Source organism: Prunus dulcis, chromosome 8 (assembly GCF_902201215.1).
Source record: "Prunus dulcis chromosome 8, ALMONDv2, whole genome shotgun sequence".
Taxonomy (NCBI): domain Eukaryota; kingdom Viridiplantae; phylum Streptophyta; class Magnoliopsida; order Rosales; family Rosaceae; genus Prunus; species Prunus dulcis.
This window is the reverse complement of record NC_047657.1, coordinates 477,729-495,801: the sequence shown is the minus strand read 5'-3', so window position 1 is coordinate 495,801 and position 18,073 is coordinate 477,729. Positions and strand designations below refer to the sequence as shown.

Sequence of the window (18,073 nt, the reverse complement as noted above, 5' to 3'; positions counted from 1 at the left end):
TTCCTTACACACCAATGATTCCTATTATAATTGTAATTAATTTACTTTAATTCCTAATTTTCTATTATAAATAGAAATAGAAATTCTTATTTATAAAGCTCCGTTGTATTATAAATATGACCTCCTACAAAAAGAGGAATACACAAAATTCCTTCAAACAGATATTCTCTCATATTTCTCATATTTTAGCAAAATCAACTAATAAATAACCATGCATGGGAAAGTTATATTCTCTCATGTGGAGAACCAGTTCACAAATTAGTCTACATATATGACAAATTATTGCATCCACTAAATAGAGGCCGACATATATGATGATTATACGTATAATCAATGCGTGCCCCAAGACAGAAACACGTGAATTAATGCCTACAGGAACCAGCCGCTACGATCTTCTGGCTACATGCTTTCCACTATGACGGGGCACCAAGATACGAGGCAAGCCGCAATATGTCACTAAAGACTCCACCAGCTGTGACTTCGGCACCAGCACCAGGTCCACGAACTATTAGGGGCTGATCTTTGTACCTTGTTGTTGTGAAAGCAATGATATTATCTGCCCCAGATAATTGGGCAAAAGGATGATCATTCTTGTATGTTTGCAGCTTCACTGCCCCTTCCTGATTGACCATGTCGACCACCCCAACGTATCTCAAGACCTTCAGATATCACAAAGTCATCAGGAAGAAGAATAATCATTTAAACAAACCAATAACGAAAAGAAAAAAAAAACGCTTGTAAAACTAGAGCAGCTATATAATATTGGGTTGGCATATTCCTGCACAAAGAACTACAAAAATAAAAATATTCAAATTTTCCCATCCATTATTACCTAAAAAACAAATCCAGAGTACAGTTGCTATCAGAGTCAGAGAGATACATCCACAAACCCATCACAGCATGTCAGACAAAATGGAAGAAATAATGCTGGGTCAAAGGAAACCAAAATGATATTGTTCTAATATTTATAAAAATTAACAATTCTGAATTCTTTTCTTCCTTAATTTGCTCATTGTAGATGGGATACCTCCAAAAGAAGAAAGAAAAATAAAAAGAAATGGAAACATTTTAATAGCCAGCGGATGCCCAGTAGACTCTACACAACTACCTGGTCAATGTAGGAATCAATTGTGGCTACTTTCAGATAGGTCAAAATTGTGGGTATTAGACGGGAACCAAGATAAGAAATGCATTTCAGAGATACTTACTTGTCCAGCATCCTCAGCTATCTGTCTTTTCTTAGCCAAGTCATGATCGAATTGTGGAAGTTTTTGCATAAATTCCTCTGCCGATGCACTATCCTGAAAACAGATCATCCAAAACTCCACATCAAAGGTGAAATTTTGTACTTCGCGAGGTATATTAAAATATCATTTACCTTCAATGGTTCTGGCACAAGGCTTTCAACAGGGATGTCAGAGAGTTCCAGTTTAAGACCAGATTCCCTAGCAAGAATTATCACCTGCATTTGATGGGGTACCTTAGGAGCCAAATCTTACCACAAAAACAATGAAGCAAAAATCATGATAGCTCAGGTTGGAGTCTGGGAGTGGGGGCCAAAAGCAGTACAAAGACGTTGAAAATCTTTGTTAATAATACAAACTACAGCGTCTCATATTTGAATAACTTAAAGCCGATTAAACGGACAAAACATCATCTCATTAGAAGACTCCATAATTTACTGGACGAAAATTTAGCACATTGTACCTTTCTACAAACATCTGTTCCAGATAGATCATCCCTGGGATCCGGCTCAGTATAACCTGCATGCTTTGCTTCGGCCACCACTTCACTAAAAGTCCGTCTTCCTATAAAGTTGTTAAAGATATAACTCAAAGTTCCACTGCAACAGCAAATCAGAGGGAAGACTTGTGTTAAACGTAATATAAGTGTGCATTTGTAAACATCATGAATTTACATGCTTAAAAAGAGGAATTATACTTGTATTATTTTCAGCATTTACTGAGAGAAGACAAATCAAAAGTAGTCTGCCTACCTGAAGACGCCTTCAATACGCAATATTTTGTCCCCGGTTTCGAGGAGACCTTGTAATGTATTGATAATTGGCAGACCAGCTCCAACAGTAGCTTCGTAGAAGTAGTGTGTATATGATTGCCGTTGAAGAGCTCTTATCTTCAAATACTGTACATGGACAAAAATAATTTCATGACTGATGAAACCCCAAAAGTCAAAAACATATGTACGATATGAATAATATTATTGCCTTTGCATTAAATTTTTACTTGAGAGTAACTAACTTATGTTAGGTGAAAGTTAAACATAAATTATAGTTTCTTTCTTCCTGCAAGTCAGTTTATGGTAATGCTGCAGGGGCACTGAAGCAGATCAAACAAAATAGTTGCCTAATAGTAAGATATGGATATGAAAGTGCAAGTGTCAACTCAAAATAAAATCCTGAGGGAAACAAATATAACAACCAAGTTGAGTACAACTCCCACCCCCATTTTCTAATGAACAGTGTATTCAACAAGACAAACTTTGAGATCTTTCAAATCAAATTCAAGTAAGGCAAACTTTGTGATCTTTCAGAATAAAGAAAAGAGTCAAATTCACATTAGCATTACATCACTTGTTGCATAGAAATTTATGAAAAATTTATGCGTAATAAATGGCTGCTTTTGTTACCACTATGTTCAGACAATAAAGTACCATTAAATTCTCTCCTAGAAATATAAAACCATGTGTTAGGAATCAAAAGTCCTCATCCAAATCTTAAAAGGAAAGCACTCTTGACCAGGAATCACAAAGAAGAAAAAGGAAAAAGAACAAAACTGATAAAGAATTTGAAGATACGATGTAGCTTGAACAAAAACAAAATGGTGTGAACCAACAATAGACATGATCATAGCTTGATAACCCTGTAAATTGTTTAAAAGCAAGATATCCCAAATTCAGGGGTTTTGGATACACAACTATGATGAGAATCGCACAATCCCACTTAATTGGGTAGATGAATTAATTAAGGAAATGGGGGATGTTCTTGTTCTTTCGTTAATATGAACTACCGAAACACAGAATTGCAATTTGATAACATCAAGATAAAAACCCAAAAGAAGTCCACATGTTAAAGAGATATCACCTGATCAAGAGGTCCTGAATTCGCTTTTTTGTTGGGGGTGACTACATGAATTCCTTTCCGCAACCAGTCATAGTAATGGCTTGCGATACTAGAGTCAGCTGTGCAGTCAACCAAAACTTTATTCGGAATGAACTGATTACCATGTACATGCTGCACAAATTTGTCCATATCTGCCACTACTCCTTTCTCTTTTTGGAGTTCTCTCCATCTAGATAAGTCAATACCCCTACAACAATAAATATGAAAAAGGTAAATTCGTGGTCATGGAAATGAAACTACTGAATGACCATTATTTATGGAATAAAGTCTTTAATCAATTAGAAGGGAAAAGGTCGGTGATAGTATTCACATATGAAATCCAAAAAGAATAAGGAGAGCCAACTATTAAGCTTCAGCATAGATTGTAATAGGAATGTCAATAGAGGCAATTTCCACTACTTAGAAGAAGCACGTTGGTCAATTATCAATTCAAAAATATTTCATTAGCAGACATGTATAAGTTGGACCACCACCATTCCAAGGTGTAATTTAGATTATACTAAACATTTCATTTAATAATATTTCGTTAAAAATTTTAACTTACGCCTCACTCAAAAGCATTGTCCTTGATCCAGTTATTCCCATAACACGTAAATCAATATTAAACTCTTCCTTGAGGGTAGCTGCCTGCAAAGATTATAGAACTTCAATGTTAAGGATTCACCCAACAGAATAAAAGAAAATAAAAGCACCTGGTCTCTGTCAAAATTTGGTTACTAAGCAAGCAGCAATATAAAACTTTTTTAGTAAAGACAGAGTAAAGTTTGTGTGTGTGTGTGTGTGTGTGTGTGTGTGCCAGCAGGTACGTTTTGTGTTTGTGCACATGAGAGAGAGAGAGAGAGAGAGAGAGAGAGAGAGAGAGAGAAGGCAAATATAAAATCATTCCAAAATTAGATCCTTAATTAAAAGTTTAGAAAGAAAACCCAATTGGTTGGGCTTGTAAAACTAATGTTAAATTGTTGAATGGCTATAAATTGCACAGCACAGCATATACAAATGGCTGCAAATGGACAACATGCATGCATTGATTACATCCTTCTTTGCAACATTTCTGATGACGTAAACGGAAGAAGAATACACAATCCAACATCTTCCTTCTCACAAAACTAAATCAAACTAGAATAGGTACTCGTGCAAAATCCAGAAAAAGGCCTCCAACTAAGCACACAGAATGATAAAATTTGACCAAATTTAGGATTTTCTAGGTAAACATGTAATGAAGAATCATGCAATTTCATGGACAGATGAAAATTCAAGTGCTAAATTGCACAAAAGACTGATAATAACATAGGAAAAGCGAAAATAAAGTACCTGATCCCTTAACTGATCAAGTAATGTGGCACCAATCAGACCAGGTCCAATGATACCCATTGCTATTGTTGTTCTTGAAAGATAAAATCTAGAGTGGACAGCTCTCAGGGCCCTAATACAATCCTCTCGCTTTAATACTACAGTAATATTGTACTCGGAACAACCTTGAGCTATGGCACGCACATTAATGTTTGCCTGTATTGTAAAAACAATTTAGATCCCTCTGTATTGGAGATAATGGGTTAGGAGAAACATTTAGAATCAAAGACTACAGTTTAGAAGAGGATAGCCCACATCATAAACCAGTATACGAACAACTGTGAATTTTCATATTTAACCTAACTGATTAATAAAATTAATATAAATAATATATCCCTAACCTTTGCCAGTGCATTGAAAAGAGTTGCACTAACTCCTGGAGTACTCGCCATTTTTTGGCCAACTGTTGCCAAAATGCTACAGTTTGGAATGACTTGAACCTGAGAGGGAAGAAAAGTACCGAAAGAGGTGCCACAAATTATTATTTTCAAACAATTGAAAAAAAGGATGATATTTTAACATATATGAAATTGAAAATGTAAAAATGAAAATGCAGTGCGCTTTTTCATATTAACATTCATGTCACCATTTTGAACTGTTTCTTATAATTCTTTATACTAATAATGCGACCCAATCTAAAATATGCATATCACCACCTTGGTCCCACTCACTAAATGCTTGCCTCCAACTTACTTAAGTAAAATGCCAACCCAACAACACTTTCCTGCCCCTCTAGTCTCAATTACAAGGATGATGCATGGAAAGCTGATTCTGAGCAACAACTCTAATAATAAGTAATTGACGGTAAAACAAAGGGCTATGACCATCCAGCCTTTTCCACCATTGTGAAGAAAACCAATGAACCACAGTATTAAGTGATTATCAGTGAAATAAATAATAAACTAATTGCTGGTACACTGTCCTTGATCTGCATAAATTAAATATCAGGTAACCTGGTCAAGAAATTCAGTCAAATAAAAAGTAAGCACCTGAGAAAGACGCCCAGCATTCAAAGCCTCATGAAATCTGGACTGTAGTAACTCAAAAACAGCATTTACTTCCTTCTCAGGGACAGCAAAGCAAACTGAATGCTCACTACTAGCCTGCAGTGAACCATCACTAAGAACGTTAAGCATAAAAAATGTTCTACTGTTTCAACATATCATGAACCTGAATATAGAAGATGAGATAACCTGAGATATCATGATAACATTAGCCCCAACATCTTTTACGGCATTAAATATAGTACTGGCTGTACCAGGAACTCCAGCCATTCCAGTTCTGGGTGAACAAAAGGAGAATATTAAAAATTGTAGATCTTTAAAATCAAATGCAGCTGCAATCATTATAATGCACAGCTCACCCTTCAACATTTACAAGGGCCAAGTTGTCTATTGTTGCAAACCCCTTGACAAACGATTCCAAACCCTGGCCCTCTTCATCCTCAGTAGAGCGACAAATTTTTGTTCCAGGTGCAGCAAGGTTGAAAACGTTCCTTATTATAATGGGAATGTCGTATCGCATCACTGGGATGATGGTGCGTGGATGCAGAACATTTGCCCCAAAATAAGACTGCACATACACGTATATATTATGTTTAAATTTGTGAATATGCCAATCTCAGAAACTTAAGTAGTAAGTAATGAAGTTCACCATTTCCCAGGCCTCTTGATAAGACAATGTCTTCAGAATCACTGCCTCACTAACTGCATATGAACATTTCTTATTGTTGAATTAAATCCCACAGTAACATTTTAACATTCTTAAAAGGCATCAACCAATTATTCTCACAAAATAAAGCAAAAATATGTACGTGTGTATTCCTAAAGATAGTGGTTGTACCACAACTGACCAAGCAAGATACGACTGATCCAAGGCTACAGATAAGGACCAGAACGCCGAACTGGTGACCCTGACCAGGCCGACCCTCCATTAAGCACCCACCACTTTGGGTCCACCGGACCCATGTGCCGAAAAGAGGTCAGGGCTCACTGTACAGAATCAGTACACAGGAGGTACCACATGGCAGTCATCCACCACATGCTGATCAGCATGCTTGAGCAGGCTGAATGACCCTCAGCCCCAGACACCTCATTCTAGCCAAGACTAGGTGTCAAACAACATTTATCTCTTTGTGCCAATTAGACATTCTGTACAGACTCAATTAAACAAAGTGCCAAATGGTACCCCCAAAAGGAAAATCATTTGGTACCTTGGCATAACCACATGGGCAGCAGCCATGCTTCCTCCAGTTCACCAGTGGGAGGCCCCTTTCCGTCACCACCATGGACGTTGATGTTCAGGGACACGTGTCACCACCACATGCCGTCTCCCACATCAAAGTATTATAAGAGGTTCTCCTGACTTCTCTATAAATAGGGGCATCCGCCCCGCAAGAAAAGGTATGAATACCATCATACACACACTTAACTCTGACAAATTAAGCATCAGAGGTTTATATGATGTCACACAGGTACCTTTGTCCCTCACTGACTATTCTATCTTAACAGGTACCCATCTAAATTCGGTAGAAGAGCAACATAGGTCGCTCACAACTTCTATTGATCCATTTTGGACAAGCATATATTATTTAAAATGGCTGATATGTGACATGTTTGACCAAGTACAAGAGCTATACGAACCTTTTCTGGGGTCTGCACTATAAACTCCATCAACATCTGTCCAAATTGTGACTTGACCAGCCTTGAATAGAGCACCCATGATAGCTGCGGAGAAGTCACTTCCATCTCTCTTCAAAGTAGTAGGAATGTTTTGAGGTGTGCTAGCAATAAAACCAGTAGCTACAATTGCTTTTGATGGATTTTTGGAGTACCATTTCTCAAGTCTCTCTTCAGATTCCTTGAAATCAGGATCCACTTGATTAGAACTAGTAGGGTTCACAATAAGGACTTCCCTTGTATCCATCCAATTGCAATCTACCCCATTCTGAAGAAGGGAAAGAGAAAAAAAAGAATAAGAAAACATATTAATATAACAGACAACTAGGAAAAGCAACATTCAGCAAATGCTCTTGAAAAGTAAGCAAACCACCACCAGACCTTTCTAACAACACATGACAACATCTGAGCAGACCATAACTCTCCATGTCCTACAACAAAATCAGTGAAGGATTCTGTTGCATGACCAGCTGCCATAAGTAAGCATATTAGTCAATCTGATAAGATCCAACCATAAAGTTTAATCAAAATTTGCCAAAGACATCAAGAAAACTAACAAGTACATTCAAATTAAGTGTCATAATAATTTGACTAGACAAAGAACATAGTTTCTATAACAAATAAATTGAGGAGTTGGTTAAGTTGGAAAAAGGCAAGTGATTTAACACTAGGCGCTAATCGCATTACAAACTACTGAAGATTCAGATAAAAGAATTAGTCTTTCCCTGACAGAGAACACTGGCTGATATAGTTTGTAATATAAACACATACACAACAGTAAATATAAACCATTTGAAATATGATGGGAATTGTTAAAGCACACACCATATTTGCTTTATGTGATAAGCCATTGGAGAGTCTATACAGATCAGAGATCCACTAATGTTCTGATGTTTTGTGGAAAATAATAAATGAACCAAGAATGTCCACATAACATTCCAAGTACAATTTGAGAGAGATAGTGTGTGAGGGAGAGAAGTCTAGTACCAATGTATATTGCACGAAGCATTGCTTTCAGGTTACTGATGTCATGTTGCAATTGTGCTAAGAAGCTACAGAGATCATCCCCATCAATTAGATCAAGAGCTGTTGATCTGTGCTTTTCTAAAACGGCATCTAATGCAGATATATAGGACTCATCTCGTGATTGAGCCTTGTTGATGAGATCATACATCATATCTGTTACCTTGGACATTGCAGAGACAACTACAAACTTCCTCTCCGAATCATCACTGAGAATTATTTTTGCAACATTCTTAATTCTTTCTGAATTTCCCATACAGGTACCACCAAATTTATGAACAGACCAAGTATCACCTTTAGGAAGCTGAACTTTTTCAGGGGATGTATTTACGGGAGTATCTACTATTAAAGGAAATAAAATTAGAGTTAGACGAAACTTATACGTACAAGATCCTGAGGACTTTGGATAATAATGGAAAAGCATAGAAAATGAACCTGTGACTGATGAAATAATCCGGGGTTTTAGTGTCTTTTTCCTTTCTAGCCCAGAAACAAAACCCATCCTGAAAAAGACAACAGAGACAACCGCATAAATTAATGAATAATTTAAGTTAATCTTAAGTATTCTGCTAGTCAAATAAAACCTACAACACTAATCTTCGGAAGTAAAAAAGGTGGATTCAAAATATTTATATAAAAAAATACTTTTTAATTGTCCAATAAGAAGTAAATTTGTTCCAGCAATGCAAAAACTATAATACCTAATAAAACATCAGTTCTAAGAGCAAAAACTTACACTAAGAGCTTAAGAGAAACATGCTAAGGTTGAAAGTACCTACTTGAATCGTGTTAGGTTATGATCCGTGATATAATTCCTAACTAGTCAAAACAGAAAGCAAGAATGTTTAAAGAAAAAATGTTTACTGAAAATGATAGTAACATCAAGCAAGGAGCAAATTCAAAATGATTGAATAAACACAATGCTATCTCATACCAGAGCTCTTGCATGCATAATAATTAAATTAAGTAGAAAAACCAATACCAATACAATAATTAGAACAAAGAAGAAAATTGCACCAATAGCTCTTGGAATTTGGTAACAATTCCAACACTTAAAAAGCCCCATTTTCCGCTGTGCTTCACTTCTTAGTATACCCATTTTTTTAAAAAATAAACACAAATTATCTTTAAGCACGATACGAAACTTGAGGACAAGTTGAATATTTCCATCATTCCAGGTTAAGTTAAACATTTACTACTTAAGCCAAAGCTCCTGTCCGGTGAAATGGTAAAAAGATATATCAGTATGAAAAAAGAGTTCCACTTTTTATACAGAAAGCTCTTCCATTTTGTCGAGAAACAAACAGAAAATGGAATCAAGAAAGAAAATTTAGCTGGGTATAAAAATGAGTACCTGCAAATACGAGAGCGGTGAGGAGGGAGGAATGTAGGGCATTGATAGTAGCAGATCTTCTTGGGCTTGGTGTCGTGAGGCAATGCGCTGGGGGAGAGACTGTGGCCTGGATTGGAGATGGCTGAATAGAGCGACGCCATAGCCTCTCTCAGTGACACAGAGAGTAGTTTGGTTTTTTGTGTGGGTGTGAGTGCGAGTTTGGCGGCTTCGGCTAATATAATGTACTACTGAGCGGAGGCCATGAAAGTGAATGATTGGAAGGGGGAGGGATGCGGTGTGGCGTCTAAAACCGTGGGGCAGGGTGATGATCCATTTAAGCAGTGGCACGTATCAAAATGTAGGGGTCAGTATCAAACTTTGCCGCATGTGCCTGCCACTCAGTATTGCAAATTGCATTCTTTGCTTAACCAGGGCACCGCATATCTTTTGTTTCACCAGGTGAACTTGCTCCCTAAAAAACGGATGCAGGCAGAATTCATGCATTGGACTCAATTGGAATGGAGGTGAGGTCTTGTGTTATTAGTAGTGAACCATCACTCATTATATATCTCGGTGTTATTTAATAGTTAAACATATAATGTATTTCAATTTAAACACGTCTTGGTGTTATTAATAATGAAATCAAAAATGTTGAAATTCAAAATTTCTTTGTTAGTGTTGAATCCATTTGGTGAACACGTTTCCTCCCTTTTGTTTTGAGGGTTTTTCTGCTTTTCTCGGTTTAATTAATTTGAGTACCGATGATCAAGCTTATGAAAAATTGACCTTTAAAAAAAAATAAGGCTTATGAAAAACTTTTTTTTTTTTTTTTTTTAAGAGTGATCTGAAAAACAATTTATAAGCCAGCAGTGCCCGAACCGCCAAATGAAAACGCACAAGAAAAAAAGTATCGAACGGTCCTCGAAAGCTCATACGTGAAAAACCCTACCGCCGAAACCGGCAAGACCCTCTCACAGTCTCTGAGCTCCGACAATGGCGGAGCTCTCAGTGATAACAGTAGGAGGCAAGGGCTCATCTCTCTCGTCCTCCTCTGTCTACGCCGTTGCCAATGGCCTCGCTCAGTTACGCATCGACTCGTCGGCGCTCAATAGGCTCCCCTCCTCCTCCTCATCACCTCTCAATACCCACAACCTCGTCTCTCTCCTACCCTCTCTCCCAACCATTGAAGAATCCAGAGCTTCTCTCGTCGTCCTCCTCAGCAAGCTCCTCTCTCTCTCCGGTTCCCCCAATATCCGTACTGTTCTTCCAGTTAAAATCGCGGAATTACTCAATTCCCCAGACTTAAAGCACGAATCCCTCGATTTGAATGACGAGGAGGCTCTTGCGTTGGAGAAACTCAAGTTATCTTCTGCTTTGTACGCAATATGTGCGCTTCTGGACCACAAGTCGGCTACTTTGTCGACGGTTTCGGATGCAGTAGCGGCGATTTCTTGCGAGGCATTGAAGGCCGACGTAGCGGCGTTCAATTTGATCGATTCCGGGGATGGGCACGCCGCGAAGGAGGAGATTGGGGTGGCCAGTGATTTGAAGGTGTTGCTCAACGGGTCTAAGTTAGTGGGTAAGGTTGAAATTGAAGCGATCTCGAGAATCCCCAAAATTCACGCGAGTTTGAGAGAGCAAGTGAAATCAGTACGCTCCAAGACTCGGGTGGAGCTGAATTCTGGTGGGAAGTTAGTTTGTGCCGGGGTAGTGAGGACCGCTTTGTTGCCATTGGCCGCGGCTCTGTGGGACTTGGGGGACCGTAGTTTGTCCCGTGCGAAAATGAATGTGGATGGGGTGGGGAGTGAGAATTCGAGGTCGAGTTTGGTGGCATTGTTTGAGCAGAAATGCCCAAGTGGTGAAAGCTTGAGAGGTGGGTTCAAGTTGGTTTCCCAATTAGTTTTTGAAGAGGAAGAGAATTATGATAATTTTGCTCATGAAGTGAATGTGTTGATGGGAATTGTGTGGAAAATTGTGACTTGGGAGGCAATTACGGCGTTTATGGTGTTGGAGGGAGCCGAGTTGAATGGTAAGAAGAGTGAAGGTAGTGAAGTGAATGGAGGAGAGAATGTGAAAGTGGAGAAGAAGAGTGAGAAGAAGAAGAAGGTGGTTTTGGGAAAAGGAACTAGTGTTATAATACAGTTGATAAAAGATAGGTTGCAGGGTAAGGGAGGAAATGCTGTTGATAGTTTGGGCTTGCTGGGAAATTGGGTTGAAGAGCTTATATCGTTTTTGGACCCCAAGGACCCAGAGTTTGATAGTTTGTTGAACAGAGTGAAGGAGTTGGTGGAAAGCAATGAGACTAGAAGACTCCCCAAGCTCCCAAAGGTAATGAAATGCCTGGAGTTCTGCTTTTCATTTCTGTATGGAGTATTTTCTCTAATCCACCTTTTCATTGATTTGTAGGAGAATAAAATGAATGATTATTCTTTTTTTCCCCCTTTTCTTTGGGAAGCAGTGTTTTTCATGAAAATCATTTGGATGCTTATTAGTATCTGCCTCTTAATTTATTATTGTGTTAGGAAGGAAAGATTTCTATAGAAAACAATGTGCGTACTATAACTTGTAGTTAGATTCTGTAACATGTGATCATTTGGAAAGAATTGAAAATTTATACAGTTGTGCATATGTGTATTTTCAGAGACCATGCTTAGGTTTTTGTCTTAGTTGCCTTTGCAGATTATGTTCATTTATGTTATTTTTTTGGATTGTAATGAATGAACTTAATAGCTTTCTGACTTGGACACATTTTGCACATACTAGGGGACTCGTGACTTTGCAAAAGAACAAATGGCAATAAGAAAGAAAGCATTTTCGATAATTGAAGAGGTCTTTGAGAGGCATGGTGCCACAACATTGGATACTCCAGTTTTTGAATTGAGAGAAACTCTCATGGGGAAATATGGGGAAGATTCGAAATTGATTTATGATCTTGCTGACCAGGTAATTGCCTCATTTTCAACTTTTGTCAGTTTAAATGGACTTTTTTTTTTCGTAGTTATTTTATACGTGTTGCTTGCCGGTCCTCATGTAATGTAGGGCGAAGAGGGAGTGGGCATATAAACATGAATCAATTTGATTCTTGGCATTTACACTAAATTAGCCAAATGCCACACTTTTTGTACTTGGAATATTGATGTTAGGTGACCTTTTAGTGTTTCCTGAGATGTTAAATTATCACCTAATCCAGAATAGCAATCCTGGTTCCTAAAAGGTATTAAGACTGTCAAGTCCGAGGCTTTGAACCTAGTTTTCACTCATTATTGTTAACCATTGTTAAATACATTTTTTGGCAACTTTCATCAATTCTTTTCAGAATTCAGCTATGAAATACTACCTCGAATGCCTTCTAGATTATTCATTTTTGGTTTTGTGTGTGTGAGCTGGGGAGCTAACCTTAAGATGTGATTGTATGGTTTTCTTAAGAAATTGGCAATTGGGATGACCTTGTGTTGTTTGCATGTTGCTGGTAATTTTGTTTTATCCACTTTAAATCTGATATAGGACACGGGTGAATTGTAGGCTTAAGTAGAGTAGCGGAAGCAAATATTGAAAAACTGAAAATAGAACAAATAAGGATAGATAGGTCTGGAATCACTCCAGGGGTTTGGCTTCACACCAAGAAGTCTCCAATCTCTGGAAAATAAACTTTCTTTATATCTCAACAACTCAACTCCCTAATGAATTACCTGAGAGGGGTATTTATAGCAAACTAAAACCTAGAGACAATAGGATAAAAATCCCCTTGCTAAAACAGAAATTCTAACCTAAATAAAATAGGAAACTTAGAAATCCTACTGAAACCTGGAAAACTTATAAATCTTACTAAAATCTGGAAAACTTAGAGAACAAGTTAGAAACTAATCGCAGGAATCAAAATTACCAGATTTAAAGTAAATTAAATGACTTCCTCTTCCATCTCTTTCTTTTATAAACCCTAATGGGTTTGACAAAGATGTCCTCATCAAAATCTTTGATGGGTGGTGTTGTATTTTTAAATATGAAATCATCTTCTTTATATTGCAACCACTACGTATTTTTTCATGTTTGAATTGTGGTATTCCCTGTCATGTGATGTTAAATATTGTTTGTGAAGGTGTGTTAGATAGGCCTTACTACTTCTTCTATTTATTCCTTATAAATACTTTTCTTTCTTGTTATAGCTTGACAATAAAACTGAATTAATCACTCATATCTAATGTAATTTGTGTTTATCCTGTCTACAGGGAGGAGAGCTTTTGTCACTGCGATATGATCTAACCGTTCCATTTGCTAGATATGTAGCTATGAATGGTATCACTTCTTTCAAAAGGTACCAAATAGCAAAGGTGTACAGAAGAGACAATCCATCGAAAGGACGATATCGTGAATTTTACCAATGTGACTTTGATATTGCTGGCCAATATGAAAAAATGGGGCCAGATTTTGAGGTTATTAAGATTTTAACAGAACTTCTTGACGAGCTGGATATTGGAGATTATGAGGTAACTTTCTTTTTATTTTCCCCCTCTATTTTTGTCATTGCATACAAAGTCTTGTTAATTTGAATAATTATATGGATTATAGAACCACAGCTTCTCACACATTAATTTTGACATGGAGTTATGCTTGGGACTTCCATTGGATGTCTCACTGCTATCAGATCTGGGTCACTATTTTAAACATTTAAAATTATTGTAAAGTTTTTTAGTTTGAAACATTTGGTGCATGATTCGTAATTGCATAGTAATGATATGAAGTTAATAAATACAATTATTCTGATAACAATAGGAAGAGATGAAGTAAAGATTCCTTCTCACTGTAATGATTCCTAATTGCTTCACATATAGAAAACAAGATTCATTCTTTCTTTTTTTCTGTACCCTTCAATCTTGACGTAGAGCAATTTGGAAAGATGGATTTCAACATAGTCTTGAGGTCTTCACCTTCTAAAAGAAGCCAATCTAGTCTTGTGATTTAAACCTCTCCATGAAGTGCTACAGTACTTATATTCAGAATTTTGTGTGTCTTATCTCTCTGCCTTAAATCTAATTTTACAATTGTGTCTTCATGTTTATTGTACAGATTAAGTTGAACCACCGAAAGTTGTTGGATGGAATGTTGGAAATCTGCGGAGTACCTCCTGAAAAATTTAGAACTATTTGTTCAAGTATCGACAAGTTAGACAAGCAGTCTTTTGAGCAGATAAAAAAAGAAATGGTAAAGACTCAAAAATTGCAACCATATTTCACATGCGTATTCTTGAGTTACAATTCTGTATCTTGGTTTATTGTGTTTTTATGTTTTGCATATGCTTGCTTTGAGTTAAATTTCATGTCTTGGTGTCTCCGTTTCCTTATTTTGTCTTTGTTGTTAATTCAGTATGAAATACTTAATGGAACATTATTTACTGCATAAGATTGTTTTTATGAAGTACTTACCTGGCTGACCCCAAGTAGTTGGGAGGAAGGCTTGATGTTCTGCATCTATAACTCAATAGAGCAATAATTGCTACATAAGAATTTTACGACTAGAGGAAGGCTTTGTGCACACAAAACACCATAATTGTTATCATCTGTCTGCTTCTTGACAAGGAACGCCTGTCTACTTGGCAGTTGACATGGTTAGTATAGCATATTGGCCAATGAATCGCTTAAGCCTCACACCTTGAGGTAAAGCTTTTGGTCCTGTACCTGCCAACCCAAAATTCTTACTGTTAATTAATTGTTGCCTCTGGAACACATTGTGTTGATTTTAATAACCATGTTCTGAGTTCCAAATGACTGAAAGGTAAAACATTCGTCAATGAAAATAATGAATAAACCATGTTCTTTCAAGTAAATGCAAATACAAAATTTGTCAATAAAATGTATCTGCTGAATTGAATTTTCATTAACATAAGAACCGATTTCATTTGATTTTCTGTTTATTTTTCTATTCAATAAGCATATGTCTTTTTTTTTTGTCGAAAAAAATAAGCATATGTTTGGTTTATCATTTTGTTGTGCTTTTCTCCACAATCATTGGGTAAACATTTTCATATAATGATTGAGTTGCTTCCTCATATCCAAATCTAGTGAGGGTTTAATATTTATCATATTTGCATTTTCAGGTGGAAGAGAAGGGCTTAAGTGTTGAAACAGTGGACAAAATTGGTACCTTTGTAAAAGAGCGTGGACATCCTTTGGAATTGTTGTTTAAGCTAAAACAGGAGGGCAGCTCATTTTTAGAAAACAATGCATCTATAGATGCATTGAATGACCTGGAGATCTTATTCAAGGCTTTGGAAAAATCAAAGTGTATCGGAAACGTGACTTTTGACTTGAGTCTTGCAAGGGGTCTTGATTATTATACGGGAGTAATATATGAAGCTGTTTTTAAGGGGGGTGCACAGGTAAAATTGTTTAAATGCTGTTGTGATTTCCTCTGCTTTCATTTTGCATGCTATTACTGTTTCTATAACCTGTCTTATGTGCCTTCTCTAATCTTGCCCTCTGACATTTGCTGTCGTTTCCTAAAAATTTCAATTCAGATGACTGGTGCAAGTAATAATGAATGGCGTATTGTTATTGCTTCCTCTCATTAACTTATGTGTTTCTAGGTTAATCTATAGATATTTGATCTTGTCATCAGGTTGGTTCAATTGGTGGTGGTGGACGCTATGACAACCTTATAGGGATGTTCGGTACAAAGCAGGTTCCAGCTGTTGGTGTCAGCCTTGGAATTGAGCGAGTTTTTAATATAATGGAGCAGAAAGGCCAGAATCAGGTAACTTTGACGTGCTTCTGTGTGTATGTTGATTAATAGTCTACTTATATTTTGGGTGAATTGTATTGTTGGGTTATAATCTGATTGGTAGTGATAGCTCTTCAAATCCTTGTTCTCCCAACTGGGTAACTAATAAAAGAAATTTTTATGATTTTTAAATTCATTAGTTATACATTTTTTAGGTTAATTTACACTATGCCTCCTGTACTTTTTATCTGTATCTCAGTTTAGTCCTTAAACTTTAAATTGCTTCATTTTGGTAACTGAATATGGGTTAGTTGATCCAAATCAGAACTTCTCTTAATGAATTTAACAAAAGTAATCATGTGACTTGCACATGACTACATACTAGAGGATAATTTCTTCATTCCCTGTTCTTTTTGTCATCTGTTGCCAGGTATCTATATTTGTGACTTGCATTAGCTCCGACGTCACTGTAAAATATAGAATATTGAAGACCTTTAATTTTATTTTTTGGGAAAAACATTGAAGCCTGTTGTATTATTATTTTTGTATATTAATTTCTCAAACCACGTGACTAGGCTAGCTACATGTTAGATTTAAGAGGTATAATAATGTCAAGAAAAATTTTCAATACTAATTTGGAGAGCCACTTGTGTAGCCATGGTTAGACTTGCTCTTGGTGCATGGCAAATTTTTCCTTGCCCCAGCGTAGTACTTGCGTGTTTATTTATTTTAGCATGCTTATATTGTATGAGACATTGATCTGTTCTTTCATATTTTATTTATTATTATTATTATACAGACAACCCGAGCAACCAAGACTGAAGTCCTGGTGAGTGTATTGGGGGATGATTTAACGCAAGCAGCTGAGTTAGCAAGCGAGCTGTGGGCTGCAAAAGTGAAAGCAGAATACTTGGTCAATAAAAGAGTGTCAAAGCACTTTGATCGAGCCAAGGAATCTAGGATCCCTTGGATGATAATCGTGGGTGAACGGGAGCTGAACGAAGGGGTTGTGAGATTGAAGGATATTGAGGCTGCCGAGGAAAGCATAATTCCAAGAAGTAGAATTGTGGAAGAACTTCAAAAACGGTTGAGTTCATGATAATAATATGTTTTGTGGAGGCAAAGAAAAGAAGAACAAATCTCAAGCCAGATTCCCTTATCTTTCATTTTTCTTTGGTTACATGTGCCTTTCTGGGCATGTTAAGGCGCTCAAAACTGGTATTATACACATTGATTTCAGATTCATCTCACATGTAATTCTGGCATTGCAATGTTTGGGTTCACGAGACAAGCGAATCCTATGATGAGTGATTTTTGACAAAGTTTCGTTCAAGTTATGAGTTATTTTGATCTCGTGGATTCTAGGGTTTTAGGTTTAATGGTCTTTGAAATTTAACCTTATTTGCATTTTAGACCTTTAATTTTCAAAATTGTTCATGTGGTCTTTCAACTGCACTATAAATGATTTTGCCGTCAATTTTGTCATCTTTTATGTTAAATGCAGAGGTAAAATGATATTTTTGTATTATTTTTAATTTCCACTCTAAATATTCCTTTCACTCAAAAAATTTAAACAAAAAAACAAAAAAAACCTTTTTCTCCCACAACCTCTCCAACCCCACCCCACCTAGACACACACACAACCCACAACCACTACCAAGTGTACCTCACCCTTATTGTCCCACCCAGTCCCAACCCAACCCCTCTTTCCCCAGTATGAAATTTTCAATTTGTTTTTTCATACACAAAATTGAGGATATGAAATAGAATGAGGGGCATAAGCCATCGCATGGAGGATGGGATTGTGGGAGTGCCATCAGTTGTTGCAAGGTTGGT

The 18,073-nt window shown here is 36.9% G+C and overlaps 2 protein-coding genes across 4 annotated transcripts; one reads left to right on the top strand and one right to left on the bottom strand.

The window, feature by feature from the left end:
• Positions 1 to 148: 148 nt before the first annotated feature.
• LOC117637681 (bifunctional aspartokinase/homoserine dehydrogenase 1, chloroplastic-like) lies at positions 149 to 9,780 on the bottom strand. 3 transcript variants are annotated; one of them, XM_034372646.1, is made up of 18 exons: positions 9,545 to 9,780; positions 8,626 to 8,693; positions 8,155 to 8,532; positions 7,549 to 7,637; positions 7,132 to 7,435; positions 6,143 to 6,195; positions 5,853 to 6,061; positions 5,683 to 5,770; positions 5,479 to 5,592; positions 4,831 to 4,929; positions 4,451 to 4,645; positions 3,684 to 3,766; positions 3,101 to 3,326; positions 1,997 to 2,142; positions 1,708 to 1,843; positions 1,379 to 1,462; positions 1,209 to 1,301; positions 149 to 659 (listed from the first exon to the last, which is right to left on the bottom strand). In XM_034372646.1, exons 1-18 carry the CDS (start codon positions 9,682 to 9,684, stop codon positions 414 to 416), a joined length of 2,751 nt encoding a protein of 916 aa, XP_034228537.1. In that variant the 5' UTR covers positions 9,685 to 9,780; the 3' UTR covers positions 149 to 413. The 3 variants fall into 3 exon arrangements, with proteins under 3 accessions (XP_034228537.1, XP_034228538.1, XP_034228539.1); XM_034372647.1 differs by having other exon boundaries at positions 8,155 to 8,529; XM_034372648.1 differs by lacking the exons at positions 4,451 to 4,645; positions 4,831 to 4,929 and having other exon boundaries at positions 9,545 to 9,779.
• Positions 9,781 to 10,364: 584 nt separating this feature from the next.
• Positions 10,365 to 17,570, top strand: LOC117637149 (histidine--tRNA ligase, cytoplasmic). Its single transcript, XM_034371965.1, has 7 exons — positions 10,365 to 11,851; positions 12,287 to 12,466; positions 13,750 to 14,007; positions 14,588 to 14,722; positions 15,615 to 15,896; positions 16,136 to 16,270; positions 17,037 to 17,570. The coding sequence occupies exons 1-7, from the start codon at positions 10,517 to 10,519 to the stop codon at positions 17,334 to 17,336; spliced, it is 2,625 nt and encodes an 874-aa protein (XP_034227856.1). The 5' UTR covers positions 10,365 to 10,516; the 3' UTR covers positions 17,337 to 17,570.
• Positions 17,571 to 18,073: the final 503 nt, after the last annotated feature.

Coding starts and splice junctions, on each gene's coding strand:
- LOC117637149 (XM_034371965.1), top strand. CDS start 10,517: ATGGCGGAGCTCTCAGTGATAACAGTAGGAGGCAAGGGCTCATCTCTC. Junction 11,852..12,286: donor GACTCCCCAAGCTCCCAAAG/GTAATGAAATGC, acceptor TGCACATACTAG/GGGACTCGTGACTTTGCAAA. Junction 14,723..15,614: donor AGCAGATAAAAAAAGAAATG/GTAAAGACTCAA, acceptor TTGCATTTTCAG/GTGGAAGAGAAGGGCTTAAG.
- LOC117637681 (XM_034372646.1), bottom strand. CDS start 9,684: ATGGCGTCGCTCTATTCAGCCATCTCCAATCCAGGCCACAGTCTCTCC. Junction 5,593..5,682: donor ATGTTATCATGATATCTCAG/GTTATCTCATCT, acceptor GGTTCACTGCAG/GCTAGTAGTGAGCATTCAGT. Junction 4,646..4,830: donor TTTTCAATGCACTGGCAAAG/GTTAGGGATATA, acceptor TTTACAATACAG/GCAAACATTAATGTGCGTGC.